Source organism: Triturus cristatus, chromosome 3_2, assembly GCF_964204655.1.
Source record: "Triturus cristatus chromosome 3_2, aTriCri1.1, whole genome shotgun sequence".
Classification (NCBI taxonomy): Eukaryota; Metazoa; Chordata; class Amphibia; order Caudata; family Salamandridae; genus Triturus; species Triturus cristatus.
The window spans coordinates 403091763-403114789 of NC_140584.1; the positions used below are offsets into that span (position 1 = coordinate 403091763).

Below are 23027 nucleotides of genomic sequence, written 5' to 3' on the forward strand. Positions count from 1 at the left end.
GTAGCACACCACACACGCTGCGGTGCAGAAGCGGCCCAACTCTGCAATTCCGATGCACTCACGGGTAAACCGTACCAATGGATGCGTCCGCAATTTACTTGGCAGATAGAAGTGTGCCCTGGCCTCACCAGGCAGAGTAGCACTGTATGTGGGCCTCAGAGCAGTCGCCCCCGTATTCGCTCTACTGGGAGCATAGCAGCATTCATGTGATCCATGAGTACGAAATGTTGTGATAGCGCAGGCGTCAGAGATTTGGTGTATCGGAATATGATTTGATTTTCTTGTGATAAGACCGTCAAAGAGGGCGTTAGAGTAATTCCGTTTAGGAATCATTAATGTTTGTTATTAATCCAATGATTAGCTTTGAAAGGAGGTTCCTTTAAGTTCCTGGGGCTCAGGTTTCTGGAAAGGAGACATGTCTTTACAAGGGCAGAGAATGAGAGAAAAAGATTGGTGGTATATCGAAGGCTTTTTTGTTTTTTGGAGGTGGTGATCTTTGGTTCATGACGCATGCATAGTTGCAATGATTTTTTTAAGGGAACTATGGCTCTGATTGATGCAAGTATTAGTTATTCCGTTTTGTATGTTTAAGCAGTGCATGTTTTCGGTCAGCTTGATCATTGATGCCCAGCTGATATTTAGTTGAGTTGCGTGGACCTGTGGCTGCTGACGTTGTAGAGCTCTGCGTAGTTGACCCCAGAGATTGTTCATAGACTTTGAAGAGCACAGGCAAGGGTTTGGATCCCTTGAAGACTCCATACGGAACGTGCAGGAGGGGCAGCTACGGAGTATTGACACACTCTTGAGACTTGTTTGTTTCTTTAAAAAAAAAAAGTGAAACAAGATCAGATTACTGGACTTGTCATGGATGCTCTACGGAGATTTTAAATATCGTTACATTTTAAGCCTGTTAATCCCAGTGGAGCGCATACATTTAAGTAAATTGGTCACACCATAATGCCTTTGACAAAGAGTGTGGCTTTCTCCGTTCCATTGGATTTGAAAATCTTGAATCCATGATTGTAGTGATTAGTTGCACCCAGAAAGGTCTGCATGCAGATGGTGATAAGGATTTCCATAATCTTTGCAGGGAAAGTGAAAGCAGATACTGGAAGAAAGATCTGCACTCAAGATCTAACAAGCTAATGTTGCATGCAAAATTCTGTACCTGGCTAAAGAATGTGGTTGATTTCCTCAAAGAAGTGAGTGGAGCACCAATGTGCTGGGAAAAATGGACAGTTTTGATATGTTAAACTCTTTCGAGCATCTGGGTGAGAGACAAGTAAGAAAGAGAATGTAGAAGAGTGGTGCAAGTGAAAACTCCAAGGAGCAGCCGGTAGTGTTCTGTTTTAGGAAGAGAGTTCAGAGCAAAACAGCATCTTCAAGACATGAATTTCTAGTGTTCATTTCTTTGGGGGACTGAATTAAGGATCTCTCAGAGTATAACTGACTTGCAATGCAGCAAAATTGAGGATTTATGAGCTAAAGAAGGGTTGAAATGCCTTGAATGAGAGGGATGCAGAGAGAGCTTGGAGCATATTTACAGCTATTTCTAGAATTATTAATACCCTTTTTTTTTTTGTATTTGGAGGCATAGGGAGATAGCGATTTGGCCCAAATAAAAAGTCTAAACTGTTTTCCGAACTTAAGTCTTTAAATTACAGGTGTACCATAATACCCACTATGACCTTGTTTCTTTCTTAACTGCAGTTAATATTTGATGACTGCAATAATCATAATAAAACATGCACGGCTGGTTTGGTGTTGTCTGGAGTCTCACAATGTTCCTTTTTGATATTATTACACCTTGCGGCATTGACATTGTTGAGGCGTTGATCTGTCTACCTTGGGTCTTTTGAGCTGTTTCTAATGGTGACAGAGGTGCCCTAATATACCACCACTTTGAGTTAAAAATCATAATTCTAGATCCGCCACTACGTAAATGCTTCCAGCACCATTGATAGGTGTAGCTGATGTGCTTGTGATCACCTTTTCTTTTTCAGGGCTTGTCAAACCACTGAATAGCGCAATATCTTTGGGTAATATCCAGGAGCACAAAAAACATGCTGTTAATTAATTGCCATTTTGCCTCCCATATCCGTATTATAGATATACAGAGAACTAGACTGGGTTTTACCAGCGTGCAGCCCTATGTTTTTTGCTTGATTCCACTCTCCTGAGCGGGTGCATTAGTTCTCTAATCTCCCATAGTTTATCTAGCAGCAGGTGGTGTGTCATTGTGCACCCTTCCCTTCCAAGGACCAATGATGGAGCTCGAAGAGTCAATGCAACCTTTGCAGGAACAGTTATGTTAGTGTAAAATTAAATGTTCAGTCTTTCATTCTTCTAATGTTAATAGGAGGAGTGCTTGAAAGAGCTAAATGTTGTTTCGGGGGGGCAATTTAATTTGTACAGTATTCTGCATAAGTGCAATTTTTTAATTCTAATTTCCAGAGGGAAAAGATGCAAGTCAAAATCCAGCAGTTGGTGGATATGGTGAGGAGGAATCCGTATGACTTTGGCTCCACCGAGGTGAAAAGTGAGTAAGGTGGCTTTGTGGCAACCTGTGCTACATGGCTAAAACAAGAAGTGTGACATTCACAGTATATAAAACGGAACTAACTACTAACCATGAAAGTGGGGAAAGGATGGGGTGTAATACCCAGAGCTGCCGATTTCAGAGCTAGGGATGCAGGTTCTAGTCTCGGCGTCGGCTCAATACCCGGTGATTCTGGGCAAATCACTTAATCTCCCTGTAAATGAATGTGTCCTTAACAAGTGCTGATGAAAAGCCTTGTTTTGACGATTAAGTGTCAATTAAGTGCCGGAGGTGAACACCAGAAACCATAGGCTCAAATTAAGCACTGTAAAGTGCTAAAGGACAGCTTGTCTACTTGAGTTACTGTATATGCAATTTATTGGTGCTTTAGTTATCCCCATTGCCTTCCCTGCATTTTATTAGTTATTGAAATGTACTTTTCTGCCCTCACTGTGCTGATATCCCTTAGCCATACGTTTTGCTTTTACGAGTATTATACTATTCATGTTTCCTGCTTGCTATTCGAGATTTCTTCTGCCATGTCTGCAGTGTTGGTTGTACGAAAGTCCAATACTTTCACTTTGGTATGCATAGCTGCTGCAACCTACCTTATTTGATGAACGCTGGGTACCTGGTGTTTTCCTTCCCGGATAACTGCCAAACCTTAACATTGGTAAATACTGTGTGTGCTGATATCCCATCACCCATTGTCAGAGCAAAAATCAGATTGAATGAGAAAATTCTCCATATCAAATTTTGCTAGCTTCAGTGATTTGCCTGCTCTAGTGTTATGCAAATGTCTGGTTTTGCTCGTGTGCCCCAATTAACCATATTTTCCCGTGCGATTTTTCTTCTCAAAGAGATTTAATAAAAAACCATGTGAAGTAAAATATCTAAACTTAAATTGGTTATGTGAGAACCATTCTAGAAAAAGTGCTGTGTGTAATCGTATAAGGAGATAAACTTGTAATAGCTGCATGGTTATGAATTATGTTTAACTGAATTCAAAGTTGGAGTTGGGTCAGCAGAGCATGTCCCTGATCCAACCGCCTGTTGTCATTCTCTACAGTTGCAAAATTGACGGGCAAGATTCGAAACTACAAGGAGCATGTACAGAAACATCCAAAGGTAAATATATATTTTTTTAAATGTTGACTTTAAGAGTCCTAAAAAAGACGAGCTTTTTTATTGGGAGGTGATTGAAAGAAGGGTAGTTTTGCATAATGCATCTCTCAGCTTTATTAGAAGTTGATATTACCGATGATGTTTGCGAACCAAGCTTTCCTATTATCTATAGTGGCCTGGAGAGCCACAATGTGAAACTTTATAGCGCATCATTTGATATTGTAAGGGTAACGGAGAACCTTACAGGGTAATTTAGACCCTGGCTGAGGACCTAACGGGCGGTGGACATCCCACCAACTACAGTGATCCCTCATAGGCTGGCAGGGTTCTCCATGCCTTGAGTGAGGCTTCCAGTTTAGTAGCTTTACCGAAGACACTACATTTTGCTGAGCAGGCACCATATTTGTTCCACACGTTTAGGAAACGTCTTTTATATTTTCCAGAAACAATGTCTCAAAGTATGAGTTTTTCTTTGAAACAAAAATTCCCCAAAAATGACCCTGGCTCAAAGGGAGTTTCTCCCTGCACATGGGGTCCATTGATGCTCATGGTGGTCCTGTGAGGGAAATCTAGTGGCCCTCAACCCGCCCTAAGTAAGTCAGGGTGACTTCCAAATGGGTTGGAGAGTCTGCAGGTTTTTCGTACTGGGAGGCCCTGCGGGTTTACAGTAGTGACCTGCTGTGCAAAACTCTAGATGTTGCCCTTAGGCATCAAAGGCTAGGTTAACTTGCATTAAGAAATCAATAACTCAGATTGTGAGTGATGTCGTTGAATGCCTTGTTGAATGTAAAAATGTGAAAGCAATAAAAACAAGCATTGGCATATCCAATAGGTCTCGTCTTTGGGACCTTATAAGTATTTAGCCAGAGCTATTGGCTTTTGTGATGTCTTGCATCTATGTTCTTGAGCAGCTTGGCTGCTGTGCAGCATGTTGAATAGTTACAATAAAAAAGTGTTATAAGCATCTTTGTTACCTTACATAAAACCAAGAAGACATTATGTACAACCGAACGACCCCATTCAAAAGGAATGAACATAAAAAATGTCTTCTAGCTTTTTTTTGTCCTTCCAATGCTGGCAACTTCTTCCAGCCATTCTAATGCTTGTAATTTTTTTTTTGTTATTGGTATTGGGGGGAGAGGGAGGACATTAACAATGGGAGGATGGAGGCTGGGAAATAGTACCTGCATTACCACACTGGGGGAGAATCAACAGATGCCAGATTCCGAGGACAGACTGCACTTACGTCAATGGTGCACATTAGAAACTGTGTTGACAGTCTAAAATCAGTATAATACATACAGAAGATTTAAAGCCAGAGATAGAGAATGAAACACTGAGGTACGAGGGTGTGTGTGTGTAGGGGGAAGAAATAAACCCGTGATAAACAGGAGTTCCTCTCATACTAACTCATGAGTTCGTATGAGTTGAGAGCAACAGAATATAAAGAATAATATCGACTGGAAGGACAAATGGTGACGGAGAAAGAGAAACAAGAGTGAGAAAAAGCAAGAAATTGTGTGTATGTGCTTGAGAGAGTTAGAGGAAGTGAGAGTGAGAATGAGTGAAACAGAGGGGAAACAGCGCATGTCAGAATGAGAGTGACCACAGGAGGGATTAAAAGAAATAGATGATAAGTGCCTGGGCGATGGTCAGACAGAGTGAGAAAAGGCAGAAGACTAGAGTCGGAGAGAGAAAAGAGCAAGAAAGAGGAGAGGAAGAGTAGAAAGAGATAAACAGAGGAGGGGAAGAAGCGAAAGGCGATGCGCTGATGCTGAGGGGGTGCTCTGTTGCTGCTGTGGTGGGGCTGCGCTGATGCTGAGATGGTGCTGAGCTGATGTTGAGGTGGTGCTATGCTGGTGCTGAGCTGATGCAGAGTTGGTGCTGTACTGATGATGAGGAGATTGTGCTGTGCTGATGCTGAGATGGTGCTGTGCTGTTGTTGAGGTGGTGCTGCGCTGATACTGAGGTGGTGGTGTGCTTGTGCAGAGGTGGTGCTCAGGTAGTGCTGAGTGATGCTGAGCTGGTGCTGCACTGGTTCTGAGGTGGTGCTGTGCTAATGGTGAGGTTGTACTGCGCTAATGCTGTACTGGTGCTGTGGTGGAGCTGCGTTGGTGCTGAGGTGGTGCATTGATGCTTAGGTGGTGCTGCACTGGTAGTGAGGTAGATCTGCTCTGGGGCTGAGTGATACTGAGGGGTGGCGTGGTGGTGCTCAGGTGCTGCTGAGTGATGCTCAGGTGGTGCTGCTGAAGTGGTGCTGATGGACGCTGATTGGTGTTTCAGTGCTGAGTGATACTGAGGTGGTGCTCAGGTGGTTCTGAGTGATGCTTTGGTGGTTTTGTGCTGGTGCTCAGGTGATGCTGGTGCTCAGGTGATGTACTGGTTCTGAGGTGGTACTGTGCTAAGGCTGTAGTGGTGCTGTGGTGGAGCTGCATTGGTGCTCAGTTGGTGCTGCGCTGTTGGTGCACTAGTGTGGAGGTGGTGCTGCACTGATGCTGTGGAGATGCTGCGCTGATACTGAGGAGATGTTGCGCTGGTGCTGAGGTGGTGCTGTGTTGGTGTTCTGATGCAGAGGTGGTGCTGCACTGGGGGTGAGTGATGCTGAGGGGGTGCCGTGGTGGTGCTGAGTGATGCTCAGGTGGTGCTGCTGAAGTGGTGCTGAGGTACACTGACTGATGCTGCACTGATGCGGAGGTGCTGCTACACTGATGCTGAGGTGGGCCTGCACTGATGCTGAGGTGGGCCTGCACTGATGCTGAGGTGGTGCTGTACTGATGCTAAGTTGGTGCTGCACTGATTTTGTGGTGGTGCTAATGGTGAGGTGATGCTCAGGTGGTGCTGTGCTAATGCTCAGGTGGTGCTGATCTGGTGCTGAATATTGGTGAAGTTGTCCTCAGGTGGTGCTGTGCTGGTGCCAAGAAATGGGGAGGTGGTAATCAGGTGGTGCTGAGTAATGGTGAGGCAGTGCTCAGGCGGTGCTGTCCTGGGGCTCAGGTGGTGGTGAGCGATGCTGAGTGGGAGCTGTGCTGAGATGCAGGTGCACTGACGCTGAGGTTGTGCTGCGCTGGTGCAGCACTTTGCTGAGTTAGTGCATTGATGAGGCGGTGCTGTGCTGTGCTGATGCTGAGATGGTTTTGTGCTGATGCTGAGGTGGTGCTAAGGTGGTGCTCAGGTGCTGCTGAGTGATGGTCAGGTGGTGCTGTTGAAGTAGTGCTGAGTGACGACTGCTGAAGTGGTGCTGCGCTGATGCGGAGTTGGTGCTGAGGTGGTGATTCACTGGTGTTGAGGAGGTGGTGCTAAAGTGGAGCTGTGCTGGTGCTGACTGATTCTCAGATGGTGCTGAGTGATGCGGAGGTGGTACGCGGGTGGGGCTGATCACTGCTGAGTTGGTGCGCTGTTGCTGAGGTTGGTCTGTGCTGATACTGAGGTGGGGATGCACTGGTGGTGGTGCACTGATGTGGAGGTGGTGCTGTGCTGGTGCTGAGCTGATGCAGATCTGGTGTTGAGCTGATGCAGAGTTGGTGCTGAGCTGATGCAGAGTTGGTGCTGCACTGATGAGGAGATGGTGCTGTGCTGATGCTGTGCTGGTACTGAGTGATAGAGGTAGTGCTGAGCTTGCGCAGTGGTGGTGCTGATTGATACTGAAGTGCTGCGTGATGATTTGTGGTGCTTAGTTGCTGCTGCACTGGTGCTGATGCATTGGTGATGAGGTGGTGCTGCGCTAATGCTGAAGTGGTGCTGAGTTGCTGCTTAGGTGGTGCTGAGGTGTTGCTGCGCTGATACTGTGGTGGAGGTGCGTTGGTGTTGCACTTATGATGGTGCACTGATGCAGAGGTGGTGCTGTGCTGAGGTGTTGAGTGATGCTGAGGAGATGAGGTGGTGCTGAGTGCTTTTGTGTTGGTACGTTGATGCTGAGGTGGTGGTGCTGCGCTGGTAGAGAGGTGTTGCTGGGGCTGAGGTGGTGATGCGATGTGGCTTAGGTGGGTGCTGCTCTGGGGCTGAGTGATGCTGTTGCTCAGGTGCTGCTGAGTGATGCTGACTGGTGCTGAAGTGGTGCTGTGCTGATGCAGAGGTGGTGCTGAGGTATTGTTGCACTGGTGCTGATGTGCTGCGCTTATGCTGCGGTGGTGCTCAGGTAGTGATGTGCTGGTGCTGAGTGTTGCTGAGGTGGTGCAGAGTTATGCTGAGGTGGTGCTCAGGTGGAGTTGCACTGGTGCTGAGTGATGCTGAGGTGGTTCTTATAAAATACATACTTAATATTCTGCTATACGAGTGATCATTTGACATCCACTGCACATGTCCACAAAGAGTGGCCTTGAAAGTCACAATTATTGCAATGCAGAGACTAGGCCAGAATGGCCATGTGCAGAGTTTATATTCAGAGAAACAACTAATTTGGTTGCTATGAATCTCAAATGAGGGATGGAGTGGGCGAAGAAACAGATCCGTTATTTTCATAAAGATTTTAGAGGGAGTTACTTTGACACTTATACAGCAGTGGCCCCTTGAATAACCATCCTTAGTGCAGACAACCACTGAAAACATCTTTCACCTTGTCATCACCACCATACCACTCTTAAGACATCTGTGATTCTTACATTCCAGTAATTAGTGCCATAAACTACGTTCCAAAAAGCATCATACTGGCACATTTATATCATTTGCAGCTCAGGTTTACAAGCACTGTGTTCAACATGCATTTAAATGCAATAAATGTAAACTAAAATCCTTTACATAGTGATTGTTCGGAAATTCTGGGGTGAATCCAGCCCCTTTGGACTTGTGTTGGACACCGATCATCCATATGGTTTAACATATTAAGAAACTTTGAAAACAGCTGCGAATCACATGTACTATTTTACACCACTGGAATGTACACTTGAAATGTTGTTTTGTAGGCTGTATTCAAAAGAAACATTTAGACAGGATATTTGGTAGTTCCATGAGGTTCAGCACTTTATGTAATACCAAGAAAACGCCTCAAAGATGGAACTGCAGTTCTGTATTTACAAAACATATAGTGTGTGAGGTCCCCAATCAAAAATAGCTGGATCGATCCCATAGAGCTTACTATAATCAAATTGTGCTCTATCCTGTGGAACCTTCTAACAGACTCTGAAGACGACAGGAATCCCTACATCCAAAGATACCGACTTCAAATGCGTTAAGACAAAGCAACACTGGCCACCAATAGCAAGAACTTACCAAAAAATCAGCACAACAAAGTTACCTGGACCGGTTATAAAACTACGCTTTGAACTTTTTGATGCGAGAGAGGGAAGATGGAAATGTAAGAGTGTGAAAACAGCCTGTCGCTTTTGATCCTACCACTGAGAGGCATTTGCTCACATTCTCTGTGTGTGCCCGACGTTTATGACTGAAAGAAAACATGTTTGTCGTGACAGAAGAAAAGTAATGATTCGGGACTACAAGCTTGCATCAGGAAACATTTACACAGTTGTTATTGCTGTACAAGTATATGGTAACCAAAATTGCAGTGTTGGGTCTGGTTGCATCAAGTATATTATGCAAATAGTGCAATGTTTATAGTCCATGTGTTGGGATGCATTGGTCGCATAATGCAGATAGTGCAGTATTTCGAGTCTGCCTGCATTTATCACGAGCCACAAGCTTTGGAATGGTTATCCACTGTGTGGGTTGGTCTACACCAACCATGATGCGCATAGTGCAGTCCTTTCATTTTTCTGGTATGTCTGACTTCACATAATACAGGGTGATAAGGGTTAGGGTCTGATGGTATGCAACAAAGCTGCCATTTTCTGCCTTGGATCGGATATGGTTACAGCATGGAATGTGGCTGTTTACAAATCCTGTAGTCATGATGTTTGTTCGCGGCGACACTCGGGCTTTGTTGGGGCAGTATGTGTCGAGGAAACAGTACAACAGTCTGTTGCGCAGCACTGCGATTACCAGCACAATCAAAGTGCAGCAAGTAAATACGCATCCGGGAATAATGGACTTTACTGAAAATATAGGCAATGGGGAATCTCACTGTAGTAGAAAGCAGCTGTAATCCACGTAAGCAACATATGCAAACTTGCTCACACCCCTCACACACTCCGATCCCCCCTCCCTAAATCTTAGGAGTCTGAAGATGGGTAGCACATCAGCTGTGATTCCACTGGGTTAGCGCTTCCTACGAGGCTGTCTGGGATCAAAGAGCATGTGAAGTCACCACGGCCGGACTAGCCGTAGCAGGCACCGGGCGTTTCCCTGGTGGGCTGGTTTTTGTGGCCGTTGGGGCCGGTTTTGTCAACGGAAGCCTGTACACAGATTTAGCATAAGGCCAAGGAGTTTAGCCCAACATTGGAAAGTCCACCCGCTATGCCCTTAGTGGTAGTCACGAGAATGCAGACAGTGAATTGGGTGCTAGTTCACTTGAACACCCACACTTTTGCCACAAGATGGTACAGAGGTCAGTGTGTGAGGAATCGCCATATTCAATTAAGAAATTGCAGTTCAAGAGTGCCATTTATCCCTGGGCAATAGCACATGTCACTGTGATAACCGTTGAAGTTCATGCACCTTTTAGATTTGCACTGTGGGTTCAAATGTGAATACCTCTAGAACATCATGGGTTAGGAAGGTGCATTCAAGAGTTGGTTTTGGGGCCACCTGCCTCACGTACCACTCAGAATCCCCTGACCATCAGGTGAACTTGAGATAATTTGGAGGCAACTGGAAGGCATGCACAGACTACCCTGCAGCAAGAGCTGGGTCAGGGACAAAGGGATTGCCCTCATTTAATGTAGAAAGTGGTGGATCTCTCTCTGTTTCCAGTTGATGCAGGCAATGGTGTTTATAGACCCTCAAGCAGCTACCATAGGGAGAACCTTCTGCCATGGAGCTGGTGCAGACCCGCAACAAGTCTGATAGGTCCTCTTTTGTCAGCTGGGCCACAGCTGGATATAACTCATCCTGGTAGAATATGACCCCCCCCCCCCCCCCCCCTGCCTAGAAAAGAGGTCCTAGTACTAAGAGATGCTGATCCCATCAAGAAGAGGGCAAGGAACTCATAACACTGGTAGAGGCACTGCCAATACCCTCTCACCTGAACGAACAAGTGTACTTTCGGAAGTGAGGAAACCCGTACAGTCTTTCCAATCGTAAATGGATCCTTGGCAATATTATATATAGCCAGCCACCTTCATGAATGCGGGTGTCACTTAGGGTTCAGTGGAGTCCACCATACACTCTATTAGACATTACTTCTCATAGAGACTTCTAACCACAGATTCCTTGCATTTAGAATGGTCGCCAGGTGTCTCTCTAGATCCAGAAACATTTCAGCAGTACCTCTGAGTGCTGGTAAGTGGCAGTGCAGTTACGCACTAATGCTGTTCTGCTTTGGAAATGATGTGCTGGGCATATATAGATGCCATTCCTGTGCTCTGATGTCAGTTCCTTTCTTGTGAAGCAAACTAGAGAGACCCCACACAACAAGGGAACAGGGCTTGCTTAAGAATAAAATCACCAAAATTCCTCTCATAATCAAACCACACAAATCACTCCAACTCCTCTATACATACACCCCACAATTTGAAGAGTTCCCACATCCAAATACCACAGAAGTTTTGAAAATGTTCTATGGATGTAATCATTTTATAAAAATATTTTTCACATTATTATACTTTATTAAATATCACCTTCATGTTAACACATATATGTCACAACAAAAATAATACTAAACAATATACAAATCAATAATAAATGCAATCACAAAAGGGACAACAATTAAGGCATAATCATTAGTCTTCAGATACCAGCAAATCTGCTTATTGTATCAACGAGGGTCCATGAACATAACATATATCCCATAAAGAGATGCCCTGTGCACTGAAGAATTTGCTTTAATGTTCCATCGACGTGTTTCGGTTGGCAGTCTTATTGTTAACCTCCATCTTCAGGACTATATACATTTTTCTCCCCAATAATTTCATATAGCATCTATGGAAAAAAGATAACAATACATTAACAAATATCTCAAAAGTCTATACAATCAGTCAGATCCTATAAACAACAAACAATAACATAGAGAATGTCAATCTTAATAATGAATTAAAACCATATATATCCTACAACCTTATGTAGTGCTAGTGTTCTTATAAACAGATCCCCAGCCTCCTGTTCTTAATAACATCATCCAAACTAAACATTCCCCCATTCATACTGAAAAATAAGTGCATCCTATAAATTAACAAAACCACCACATATATACTATCCATAGTAGCCTTGTGCCAATCGAACGTAGCACTGAGACTCTCATTATATACAACAAATCATATAAATAATGCAGACTCACCCAATGGTGATGTCGATTTTGGGGCTATCAAGCTCCTCAAAAAAACTCCTCATTGGGGGAATATAAAGAGGCTGTCTCTCTTTCCTTTACTACTTGATAGGTTTAGGGAGACCTTCCATCATAAAATGTATGAAAACTATGTAAAAAACGTTTCTATCCCACTAAAATGTTCAACAAATCCTATCTACAAAATAAAATCTCACCTGGTTTAGATGAAAAGATCCACTGCACTCTATAGTTGTGCGAATAATCCCATATTCAGTAGGACCTTCACTGAACACCGGTCAAAATACTGGGGCCCTCTTACACGACAATCCTTCTAATTTAGTTTCCCCACATCTATAAGTAAAAAAAAAAAATATATATATATATATATATATATATATCACCAGGAATCGCCTCCTCCAACGCGCACCGTCAAAGCGCAGAGACGAACACGGACCCAAAGTAAGTGCTGAAAGTCTTTATTTACGGACAAGAACTTGACACAGCTGCCATGACGCGTTTCGGCCTTCAGGAGGCCTTGATCACATGACGCTGCTGTCAGAAGCCTGGCCTTTTAAAGTGCAAGTGCATATCAATTTCAATGACGTCATAACAATGGACATGGAAAACAGCTTGGGGATAACGCTGTAGGACAAGTAAACATGTCAAAATGCCTACATAAAAAAACATGTGTTTTCATGGTTTAGAATAATCCATATTATGCCTGTAAAATACACATAATTTCGGGATCAAGCAGTAATCTCAAAACGCAAATTTCACATTAGAATGCATAATTATTCCCCTGCTGTTCATAATTAAGCGGGGCAACCTGCTAAAGTGTCTGGTTAAATCCAGTGCCGAATAACCCGCATCTTGCCCCCATGTTAACCTGACTGATCATCTTGGTAATCCAAAGATTGTAACGTCCACTGTACCTCTAATCAAACATCAATGATATCCATGTTAAAACTTTTTTGTGCAAAAGGGTGTAAATAAAATATAAAAGAGGAAGCAAAAGACATAAACATAAACTAAAGCTGTAAAGTAAAAAAGAAGACAATTCATCCTGAGTAGTTATCAGTCACATCATAATAGTTCATTCATTATATTTTTTCTAATCATTCTGCTTATAGGAGAAACCTGTGCCCCACTGTCTAGTTGATAAATGACAGGAAGATTCATAAATTAATCAGAAAACAGCAAGAACATACAGTACAAACGGACATTCAGAGCCAAGTAAAGAAGTCCTCACTCGAGTTCAATCCATTGGGGACCTTGGAGTCAAGCTCCAAAATATACCTGGTCTCTAGCTTCCTAAGAGAGGCTTCCCTATCACCACCCCGCCTAAGTGGAGGCACTGCATCTATGACAAAATAGCACAGATGTTCCAGGCTACTGTTGTGCTTGTCACTGAAGTGCCTAGCCACCGGATAAGAAGCATCTTGATTGGTGATAGCTCTCATGTGCTGGTGTATACGCTTGTGAGCCTGCAACTTGGTGCTCCCAACATATTGCAGGCCACAGGTACACTCCAGCACATAGACTGCAAAGTCTGTCTTGCATGTAAGTTTCCTGTTGATCTTACAGGGGGTACTGGAGAATGGGGATATATAGGATGTTGTGCTCTTCCCAAGAACACACGCCTTACAAGAGGAGCATTTAATGAACCCCTTGCTGGCCTGTAGCCAATTACTGGTATTGCTGCTCAATTCCGGACTACTTTTGACCAGCATGTCGCTCATCGAGCGGGCCTTGCGAAAGGTTATGGCGGGAGAGTTGGACATGTCATTGCCAATTACCGGGTCCTGTCGAATCAGGGACCAGTTCTTATTGAAAATTCTACGCAAGTTAGAATGCTGGCGACTAAAAGTAAGAATCAGTCTTGGTACATCATTCTGTACAGAAGGAAGGCTAGGAATAGCTACAACCTTAGTGGGACTCAAAATCTGATCTCTAGCCAGAGATCTGGTGCGAGAAATGGCCTTATCAATAATTGCCGGGGCATAGCCCCTTGCCAGAAATCTAAGCCTACTCTGCTCCTGTGCTTCCCAACAATGTAGATCCGTACTACAGATGCGCCTTATACGCAGCATCTCCCCATAGGGAATACTGCGTATCAGATGACTAGGGTGGTGACTAAAAGCATGCAGTACGGTGTTCCCTGCAGTCGCTTTTCGGAACAATTTGGTTTGAAGCTTGCCCTCCAAAACAAAAACCTCAACATCCAGAAAATTCACATGTTCCTGGCTTAACTCAGCTGTAAATTGTAAATTTAACTGGTTAATATTGATGGCCTGAATGAAATCAGAGGCTGCTGTCTTTGACCCCCTTCCAGATGACAAAAAGGTCATCAATATAACGATGCCAGGCAATGATGTTGTTTGCCATGACATCGCTATAATCATTGCGGAGGACCTGCTCCTCCCACATGCCCATGTGTAAACACGCGTAGCTTGGGGAGAAGTAAGCCCCCATCGCCACGCCTCTTAATTGTTGGAACACTGTGTTCTGGAATAGGAAAAAGTTATTGTTAAGGCAGATGGTGATCATGGCTAGAATCATCTTACAATGGTCCATCATGTACATAGGTTCTGTTCTTAAAAAGTATTCCACTGCCTTAATCCCATCCTGATGCTGAATGCTCGTGTACAACGCAACAACGTCGAGAGTGATTAGCCAGTAATCTTCATGCCACTCCATGCCTTTTATCCTCCTCAAAAAGTCATTGGTGTCCTGTATGTAGGAAGAGAGACCCCTCACATGTTTTTGTAGAAAGAAGTCTATGTACAATGATGTTTTCTTCAAGATGCTGCCCCTGGCCGAAATGATTGGCCTCCCTGGGGGTTTGGCTAGGTTTTTATGTACCTTGGGGATAATGTAGAAGACTGGCATCACCGGGTGGTTTACTTTCAAGAATTTGAATTCGTCTGAACTCAAAAGACCTGCACTTTTCCATGCCAGCAATTTGTTAAAGAAATCACCCCACGCCGCTTTTACTACTTTCCATTCACTCCTTTTGTAGCATGACCTGTCATTCAGGTGGGACAGGGCTTCTTCCACATACATTTGTCTGGGCCATAAGACAACATTGCCTCCCTTGTCCGATTGGCGCACAATTATGTTGTCGTCTCCTTGGATCTTTTTCATCAAGTTACCATAGCCCTGATTCCAATGTAGTTGATTTCGCCGTGTTTTCTTGACGGTTATGCACAAGGTTTTTAACTGGCCGGTCACCATTTCATTGTAGACCTCGATGTTATCGTGAACCATGACAGGACTGAAGGTGGACTTAGGTTTGAATGAAGTTATGCCTGGTGTGTTGGTGATGGGAGCAACCTCGCTGATGGTGGAATCGCCCGTGTGGCCCTCTTCGTGCAGTAATTGAAGATCTCTGAGGAGATTAAAATCGCCCACGGTCCCCACCGGAGAACCTAAAGCTCCAGATAAAGTTAGTCCCTGTTTTGCTCTCATTTTATCCTTGTTCAGCTCAAAGAACTTCCTAAGTTTGAGCTTGCGCACGAACTTGTATGTATCTATGCGAGTTTGTGCATAGTTAAAATCGTCAGCTGGACAAAAAGAGAGTCCAATATATATATATATATATATAAATATATATATATATATATATATATATATAATCATATATATATATATATATGACTCTTTACTACCTCAAAATGAGAGCAAATCACCATAAATACCATACTGTTAATTGCATCACTTATCTATATCTGAAGGACAATTGCTTGTAGCCGTATGAATGTTTGTGGTTTCGATGTGAACTTTATATCCACTAACCAATACCTACAGATTAAAAAATAAGAGCTTAATTTAACCTGAACTATTGCACAGTAACCTGTACCTTCATTTACTGAGGGTTTGCCACCACTGTCTCACTCTTATTGAAATATCTCTGTACTACCCCATTTTTACTTACCTGAAAACGCCTTCACCTGTCCGTAGCATGTCATAGATTGTACAACATACCCAGCGTATTCATTGACCCTGTATATGCACACTCTTATCTAACCCCACCTGAGGAGGCTTCATCATCACATACATCACATGATATGTGATGTAATACAAATGTGACGTCTCATCTGTCGAACTAGGCTACATATTTAAATGGCTGACTAATCCTATCTACAATCTAAAAAGTCCCACCATGTGATATATATTCAACTCACACACACTGTGAATACATAAATATGTGGCTACTCACCTAAAATGACATCAAAACCCTACCCAATACCTAAAAACAATTTTCTAAATGCAGGGGACATATGAAACCCACATGTTCCAAAATCGGCCTACCTCGGCCGCCATCTTGAACTTACCCTATAAGGGTCAATAAAGAACCATTTTAACCGCTGTTGGGAGCAAAATGCGATACCATTCCTACCAATCAATATCTCATGTGACACTCCTCGCTCTGATCAATATCTTCTGAGATATTAAATTCCTTAAAAACACCTAAAACCTATTAAAAAAAAAAACAACAAATTCCCAGATTACCTTCTAGCCCAGTCTGTCCTATCCATTCGGCCTAAAATATAAAAACATAAAAACTAACCTACTCTTACTGGGAACATATCAAACCAAAATGTATCCAGGATGACCCTACCACAGACGTCATGTTTAAACGTTCCCTAAGGAAGTAAACAAAATGGACATTACAACCCTGCTCGGGAGTATAAACACATTTAATTTCTAACACAAAACCACACACATAATTATAATAATATTAACAATAATCATCACCAAAAAGTGACTCTCCTCAATATATCCCTTCCTAAAAAACCTTAAACGCTCCAAATAAGCTATGTATCAATTAAACGTTCCTGTGAAGGATTGTCTTATTGGAGTGTCAATTAAACGTTTCCATTCTTCTCTACTATTTAGTCCACATCTAAATGTAGTAAACTCCGCCATATAAAACTGTTCTCTGATTTTCCTCCTTTTATCCGTGTTCCCTCCTCTTTTCTTACCTACCAATTTCTATAATATAAACCAACAAAACTCACTTTCCCCATGTATCTCAAGGAAGTGATCCACTAAAGCTACCTTATTCTTCTTCATTCTGATGACTGACTGATTTACATTTATTCCTCCTTACTCAGAACTCTTGACGAGTTTCACTTACATACCCCAGCCCACAGAGGCAAATGATCATATGTATTAATTTTTATCTGACTATTCGTAAAAATCTTGGTTAAAGTTGTTACTCCCTGACAAGAAACCTTAACGTCCCTAATGCATTGTTCACAAATGGTGCAACCTCCACACATAAGTGCCAATCTTACTCTCTCTCCATGTTGACTTATGCCTGAGCAAACAGAGATGAACGGAGCGCTGAAACTTTTTAGATACTCACCCCTAGTCACAGATCTGGGTTGAATCCATCATCGTTCTTTAGCTCTCTTCGCCACCCTAGTTCAGACCCAGCCATATGTTCTGCATTCTGTCCATCAACTGTTGTTTTTGCATTTGTCACCCGAGTGGGACGGGTATGCCCAGACGTGGGTCCCGTGCTCTCCATGCCACTGGAGTCAAGCTATCCTGGCTGATGAGGGGTGAAACCCCGAAACCGGTCCTAGGATGCTTGTTTCCAGTCCAGGGAGAACCAGGACTGGCAGTTTGGGCTAGACTGTTCCCATTGGGTGCAGGGTCAAGACTGATTTGCATATGACTGGGTTCGAACTGGAATTACATGGGGAGCAAAAAAACGAGGGATTTAGGCCCAGACCTCTGTACTGGGGTGAATGTATGACATTGTTCTGCAGTCTGTCCATCAATTGTTCTTTTTGGACTTGTGCCTGAGCCCTGAGGTTTCTTCTCATAGTCTATGAAAGTGTGGGTTACTGTGCAATGGTTTAGGTTACATTAAGCTCTTATTTTTTTTAATCTGTAGTTATTTTTTAATGGATTTGAAGTTGGGACAGAAACCACAAACATTCATGAGGTCCTTAAGATATAGGTGAGGGATGTAATGAGCAGTATGGTAGTTATGGTGCGTTCACTATCCTTTTGAGGTAGTAGGGAGTCATAGTTTAAATTTTATATATATATTTTTTTATTATTGTAGATAGGGGGAGAGTATATTTGAAGGATTGTCTTATTGAAGTGTCCCAGTACTTGGACTTGGAGAGCATATTTGATGGATTGTCTTATTGGAGTGTCCCAGTAATTGGACAGCATCTTCTAATTTAAGCCAGGTGACATTGTATTTTGTAGATAGTATTTGTTAATCATTTTAGTGGGATAGAAGTTTTCTTTAAATATGTTTGTCTAAGAGTTTATGATGAAAGCTCTCCCTTATCCTATCAAGCAGTAAAGGAAAGAGAGACAGTCTCTTTATATTCCCTTCCATGAGGAGTTTTTTTAGGGGTTTGAGAGGCCTAATATCGAAATCACCTTTGGGTGAATCTGCATTTTATATATATATGATTTATTTTTGTATTGAAGAAGAGTTGCAATGCTGATTTCTATTGGCACAAAGTTATGATGGATAGTATGTATGTGGTGTTTTTTTTAATCTATATGATTAATTTGTTTTTCAGTATGAACGGGAGAATGTTTAGTTTGGAGGATGCTATTAAGGACAGTAGGCTTGGGATCTGCGTATAAGAAAACTAGTACTACGTGAAGTTATAGGATATATATGGTTTTGCTCCGTGTTTTTCGCGGCTGTTCTACAGTCTGAGGGGGGCCAGCCTGACAAACTGCCTTTCATCACCCTGCACTATCCTCCATCAAGGGCCATGAAGCCACTAAGCCGACTCCAGAGGTACGGTGATGGTGCGCAGAGGCAGTAGCGGGTAGTGGGCAGAGTTGCGGCACTGTACCTCGTGGAGCTGGCCCACGTCAGGCGGGTGCAGCTTGCGAGTTGGTGAAAAGCCACTCTCGACCACCCCTGCCTTTGCCTGCCATGCTTCACCCGCAGGTCTTCGTTCTTTTGTCGAATCTGTGCTCCCTCTCCTCCTCCTCCACCTCCTGCTGCTTCCTGCTGCCAGTTAGCAATAAGCCTCCCTGCGCCCTCTAGCATTGTGGGGGGGGGGGGTGGAGTACAGCGGTACGGCATATTGGGACGGCTGAGTGGAGCAGTGAACACCAGAGCCCATGTCCAAGAGCTGGGCCAATCAAAGGAAAAGCAGAAGGCGGCCCATGAATTGGAAAGCATCGCGCAGGCACCGGCAGTAGTCCTAGCAGGGGTCTCATAAAATCATCACAAAACCCTTGTACCAGACAGGACTTGGTGGTTCAATCACTCCTGCACTTTAGCAGACCAGACCAGACGGCCCGCTTAGACAGTCAAATCACTACATTGTGTGGTTCAGCAAGATGGGACCCAAAAAGGACCGCTCACTTACAACCCCTGAAGAAAAGGTCCGCTTGCAATCGCCAATAAAAAGGATCACAAGGAGCACAATTCTGCCATCGAACCCTAACAAAACCCTCCAAGCAGCCTGCAAAGGGGATCATATGCACTTCTGAAAAAAAAAAAAAAGTGGCAACCCCAGCACCTCCCAGGGCACTGTTCAGGGCTGTCAAATGGAGGAACCTCAGGACGAACCACCTCCTGGTTCTGACACGCACATTTTACAGCAAATTAGTAATACAAGTGTGAGTAGAAAGCCCTCCCCCCTGCCCGCATACTCCCAAAAGAGGACTATTTTCAGGTCCGGCAAGCTGTAGTGAGCAGGAAAATGGATGACTCTCTTTTTATCACCGGGTCACATATCTGCGACATTATACCCTTATCCAAAGAAAAGGCGTTCAACCCCTCAATCGACAGGAAATATGCGGCAGGATTGACAAAAGTAGAACACGCTCCAGTGACCATGTCACAAATCCACTGGACCAAAAGTCATGACCAAGAAGGCCAGAATACCGAGAACACCGAGCCTCCTCCATTAGCCTCAAGCATTGTCTTATCTATAGATGATTCGGCTTTAGATGCTCCAGTAGCAGGTGACCTTACTGCCGCCTTCCTCCAGAAATTGGGTCAAAAGATTGAAAAAACTCTGGAGCTAACACCAAAACTGATGGGGCTATTAGAGCTTCGACGGGACTCTAAGAGTGACCTCTATCTATCACACGACAACGCTAATGAAAATCTACAAATAATGTCCACAAATGAGACAGAGCATTACTGTGGCAATCATCAAAGATGGAGGTCCAAATAGACCTCCTGCAATCAATAGCAGCCCGCCTAGTTAATTTAAGCATTAGGGTGGAAGAGCTGGAAAACAGGGTAGTTCGGAATCTTGATACCAACCCTGGCGCATGCTCCTGCCCAATACTCCTTGATAAGTGGGCTTCTCTCCCTGAGGTCATAGAGGACATAGTATAGAGAGTCAGAGGAAGTAGGGACATGTTGACTTCCAGCACATCAGATGGCCGGGCCGCCCCAAACAATCACCACGCTGCTTCGAGCAAGAAAGAGGCAGTCCCACCAGGCCCGAAGTTAACAGACGATGACTAACAATCGCGTACAAAGGCCTAGGAGCCCTGTCCAAAGGGCCTGACGCAACTCCCAGCATACACAGGGTCAACAGCAGGAAAAGCGACGCTCCAACAACCATTACTTAAGATCTCTGCGCCCCAAGCACAACAGATAGGCCAGATTCCCCACCCCCCCATCAAGGAGAGCCAAAAAAAAGCTGAGGAAACCACTCAAAAACAAAACGGAGACAACCACAGCTATTGAATGCAGATCACTTCCCCTCCACAAAGTGATTCTATAAACAGACCGCTTTATCCAATATTTACAGCCAAAAAGGGGGGTAAAATGGATGCCTCATCTGGCCCGACCCATGGTGACCCCCAATAGCAGACAATACCGCTAAGACACACCCTTGCAAAGTTCCCTGAGACTCCTGCGCCAGACCAAGTCTTTCTCCAGAGCACGAAACAGCGGTTGGAACATGTACCGCACCGGTGACCAAAACCATCCAGGCAACGACAGCTATTTCACTGCCGCACTTGGATGTCCCATCGCAATCTCAGCCACGTACCAAGAAGCAGACAAGAGCAGTGAGCACACAAGGATGGAAAATCAGGAACCAAGCAGAAAAATACCTTGAAACATCCAGCAAGTACAAGCCCTGTGTTAAGCTTGTAATTCCTTGCACCAGGAATAGGAGATGTAGTTTCAACCACAGACTTCCCAATGTCCTAGAGGTGGTTCTTACCCCGGGATACTACACCACGGGACAGCATGACATCCTGAATCGGAGCAATATCCTCTGCCTTTTCAAACATCTAGCCACTCTGGAACAAATTCAAATGGAAGACTTGGAATGGGTTAGTTTTATGAGTCTCCAGGGGGATACCCATGGCTATTCCACAGTAGTGGGTCTGAAGCAAAAGAGACTCCAACAAGTAGTACTGGACGAATCACAACAACTCGCCGAGTGGGGCATAAATGTCCAGCTTCCGCCACAATAAAAATATCCGCATGTCCTAGCAGAGAATAGCGGGGACAAGGGCCCATGGTCCGTCCTGTGCGGGACCAACAGCCGTGTGGCTCAGAGTAGCAGTTGGACTGGCTCTAAGGCCCCCACGGGCATTAGGATCTTGTGTCGCAACAATCATCGGGCCATACACATAAGCCATCTTGCTCCAGATCAAACGGGAACATTAAGAATGCAGCAACACTATTCCTAACAATCGTGGCACCATGCCTGGCAAGGCGGAGCAAACCCCTTCCAGCAGCAACGGACTATAATCCCATGGAACATCGCAGGGATCAGCAAAATCACAAAAGGAGATAATATGAAGGAGTTCCTAGAGAAGGGAGATATACTATGCTTCCAAGAGACATGGGCCCTGCCCAGCACTCTATTGGCAGGGTATTACGAACATCATGTAGCAGAAACAAAAAGAAACCTCTTTGGTCGGCCGTCAGGTGGACTATCAGTCCTTATAAAACATGCCTGCAGCCTTGTGGCCACAGAAATCCAATCTACCATCCCTGGGATACAAGCTTTACTGATTAGAGGCCTGAATCTAATTCCCATCCGCTTCACGTCCTGCTAATAAACTGCTACATCAATCCAGCATAGACCATTTTGAAAGACTCTATGGATGCGCTGACACAGACACTAATCAAATATAAATCCCATCAGGTAATCATAGCAGGGGACTTCAATCAGAGGGATTTCGATAAAGCGAACTCCCCTCCCCAGTGCAAGGGCCGGGCAGAACCGCTCTACATTCTCCTCAAAAATCACAAGCTATGCACAACTCACACACTAAAGAAATCACGTTCGACTTCCTGGATCCGAAACCAACCTTTCGGAATGTCTCAAGAATCGACTATATCATAGTCAGTGAAACCATTGCAGCCGGACTGAAAGATTTCGAAGTAGAGGACAGGGCCGAAAGTGATCACAGGCCCCTGAGAGCTGTGATCCAGCTTGAAGTACCAACAGCTACCATCTTTCAACCAATAGGAGAGTCGAGAAGGGAAGAAAAGCATAAAGACCTCCGGAGGATAAAATGGTCTGAAAACATTGGAGAGATGATGCAAGCTTGGCTGGATCTGAAGCAGGAAGGCACTCCACCAATGCATGTATCACCTATAAAGGATTGGGAGAATATTGTAGAAGACCTCCAATTGAAGCTGGGAAACCCTCCACATCAACGCCCGTGCATCAAAGTGCCATCAATTGTAGAACGCAAATGCCCCCCAAAAGACATACTTGAAGGTAAACGGGCCCTCCGTAAGCCCTTAGAAGCAAGGAAAAGAGGGGGCCTACCAACTGAGCTCTAAGGTCAGCCTTAAGAAAGAAACAGTGGGAACACAAAAAGGAACATACAGAAAGGGAATGACTCCAAGTGTTCTCTCTGTTGAAAGAAAAGAACCGCTCCGGGCTGTGAAGGCACATTAATCAGTTGAGCAGTCGAGGGGTTCGAAAAGAAAACGGAGTGGCGGAGCATGATTGGTTAAACCACGTAACGCAATTATACTCGTACGCACCTTCCAATAAAGGTAGCTCTGAAGCGATGAGCTGGGGAGCGGGGCAGAGCCGGCTAAATAATGCAAACCTT

At 44.2% G+C, this 23027-nt stretch overlaps 1 protein-coding gene across 1 annotated transcript in view; it reads left to right on the forward strand.

The window, feature by feature from the left end:
• MRPS15 (mitochondrial ribosomal protein S15) overlaps positions 1 to 23027 on the forward strand; it is a 129920-nt gene that overhangs the window by 97098 nt on the left and 9795 nt on the right. Inside the window, exons 5-6 of the mRNA XM_085647924.1 lie at positions 2455 to 2539; positions 3609 to 3667. Coding sequence (XP_085504050.1) covers positions 2455 to 2539; positions 3609 to 3667 — 144 coding nt within the window. The remainder of the gene's footprint in view (positions 1 to 2454; positions 2540 to 3608; positions 3668 to 23027) is intronic.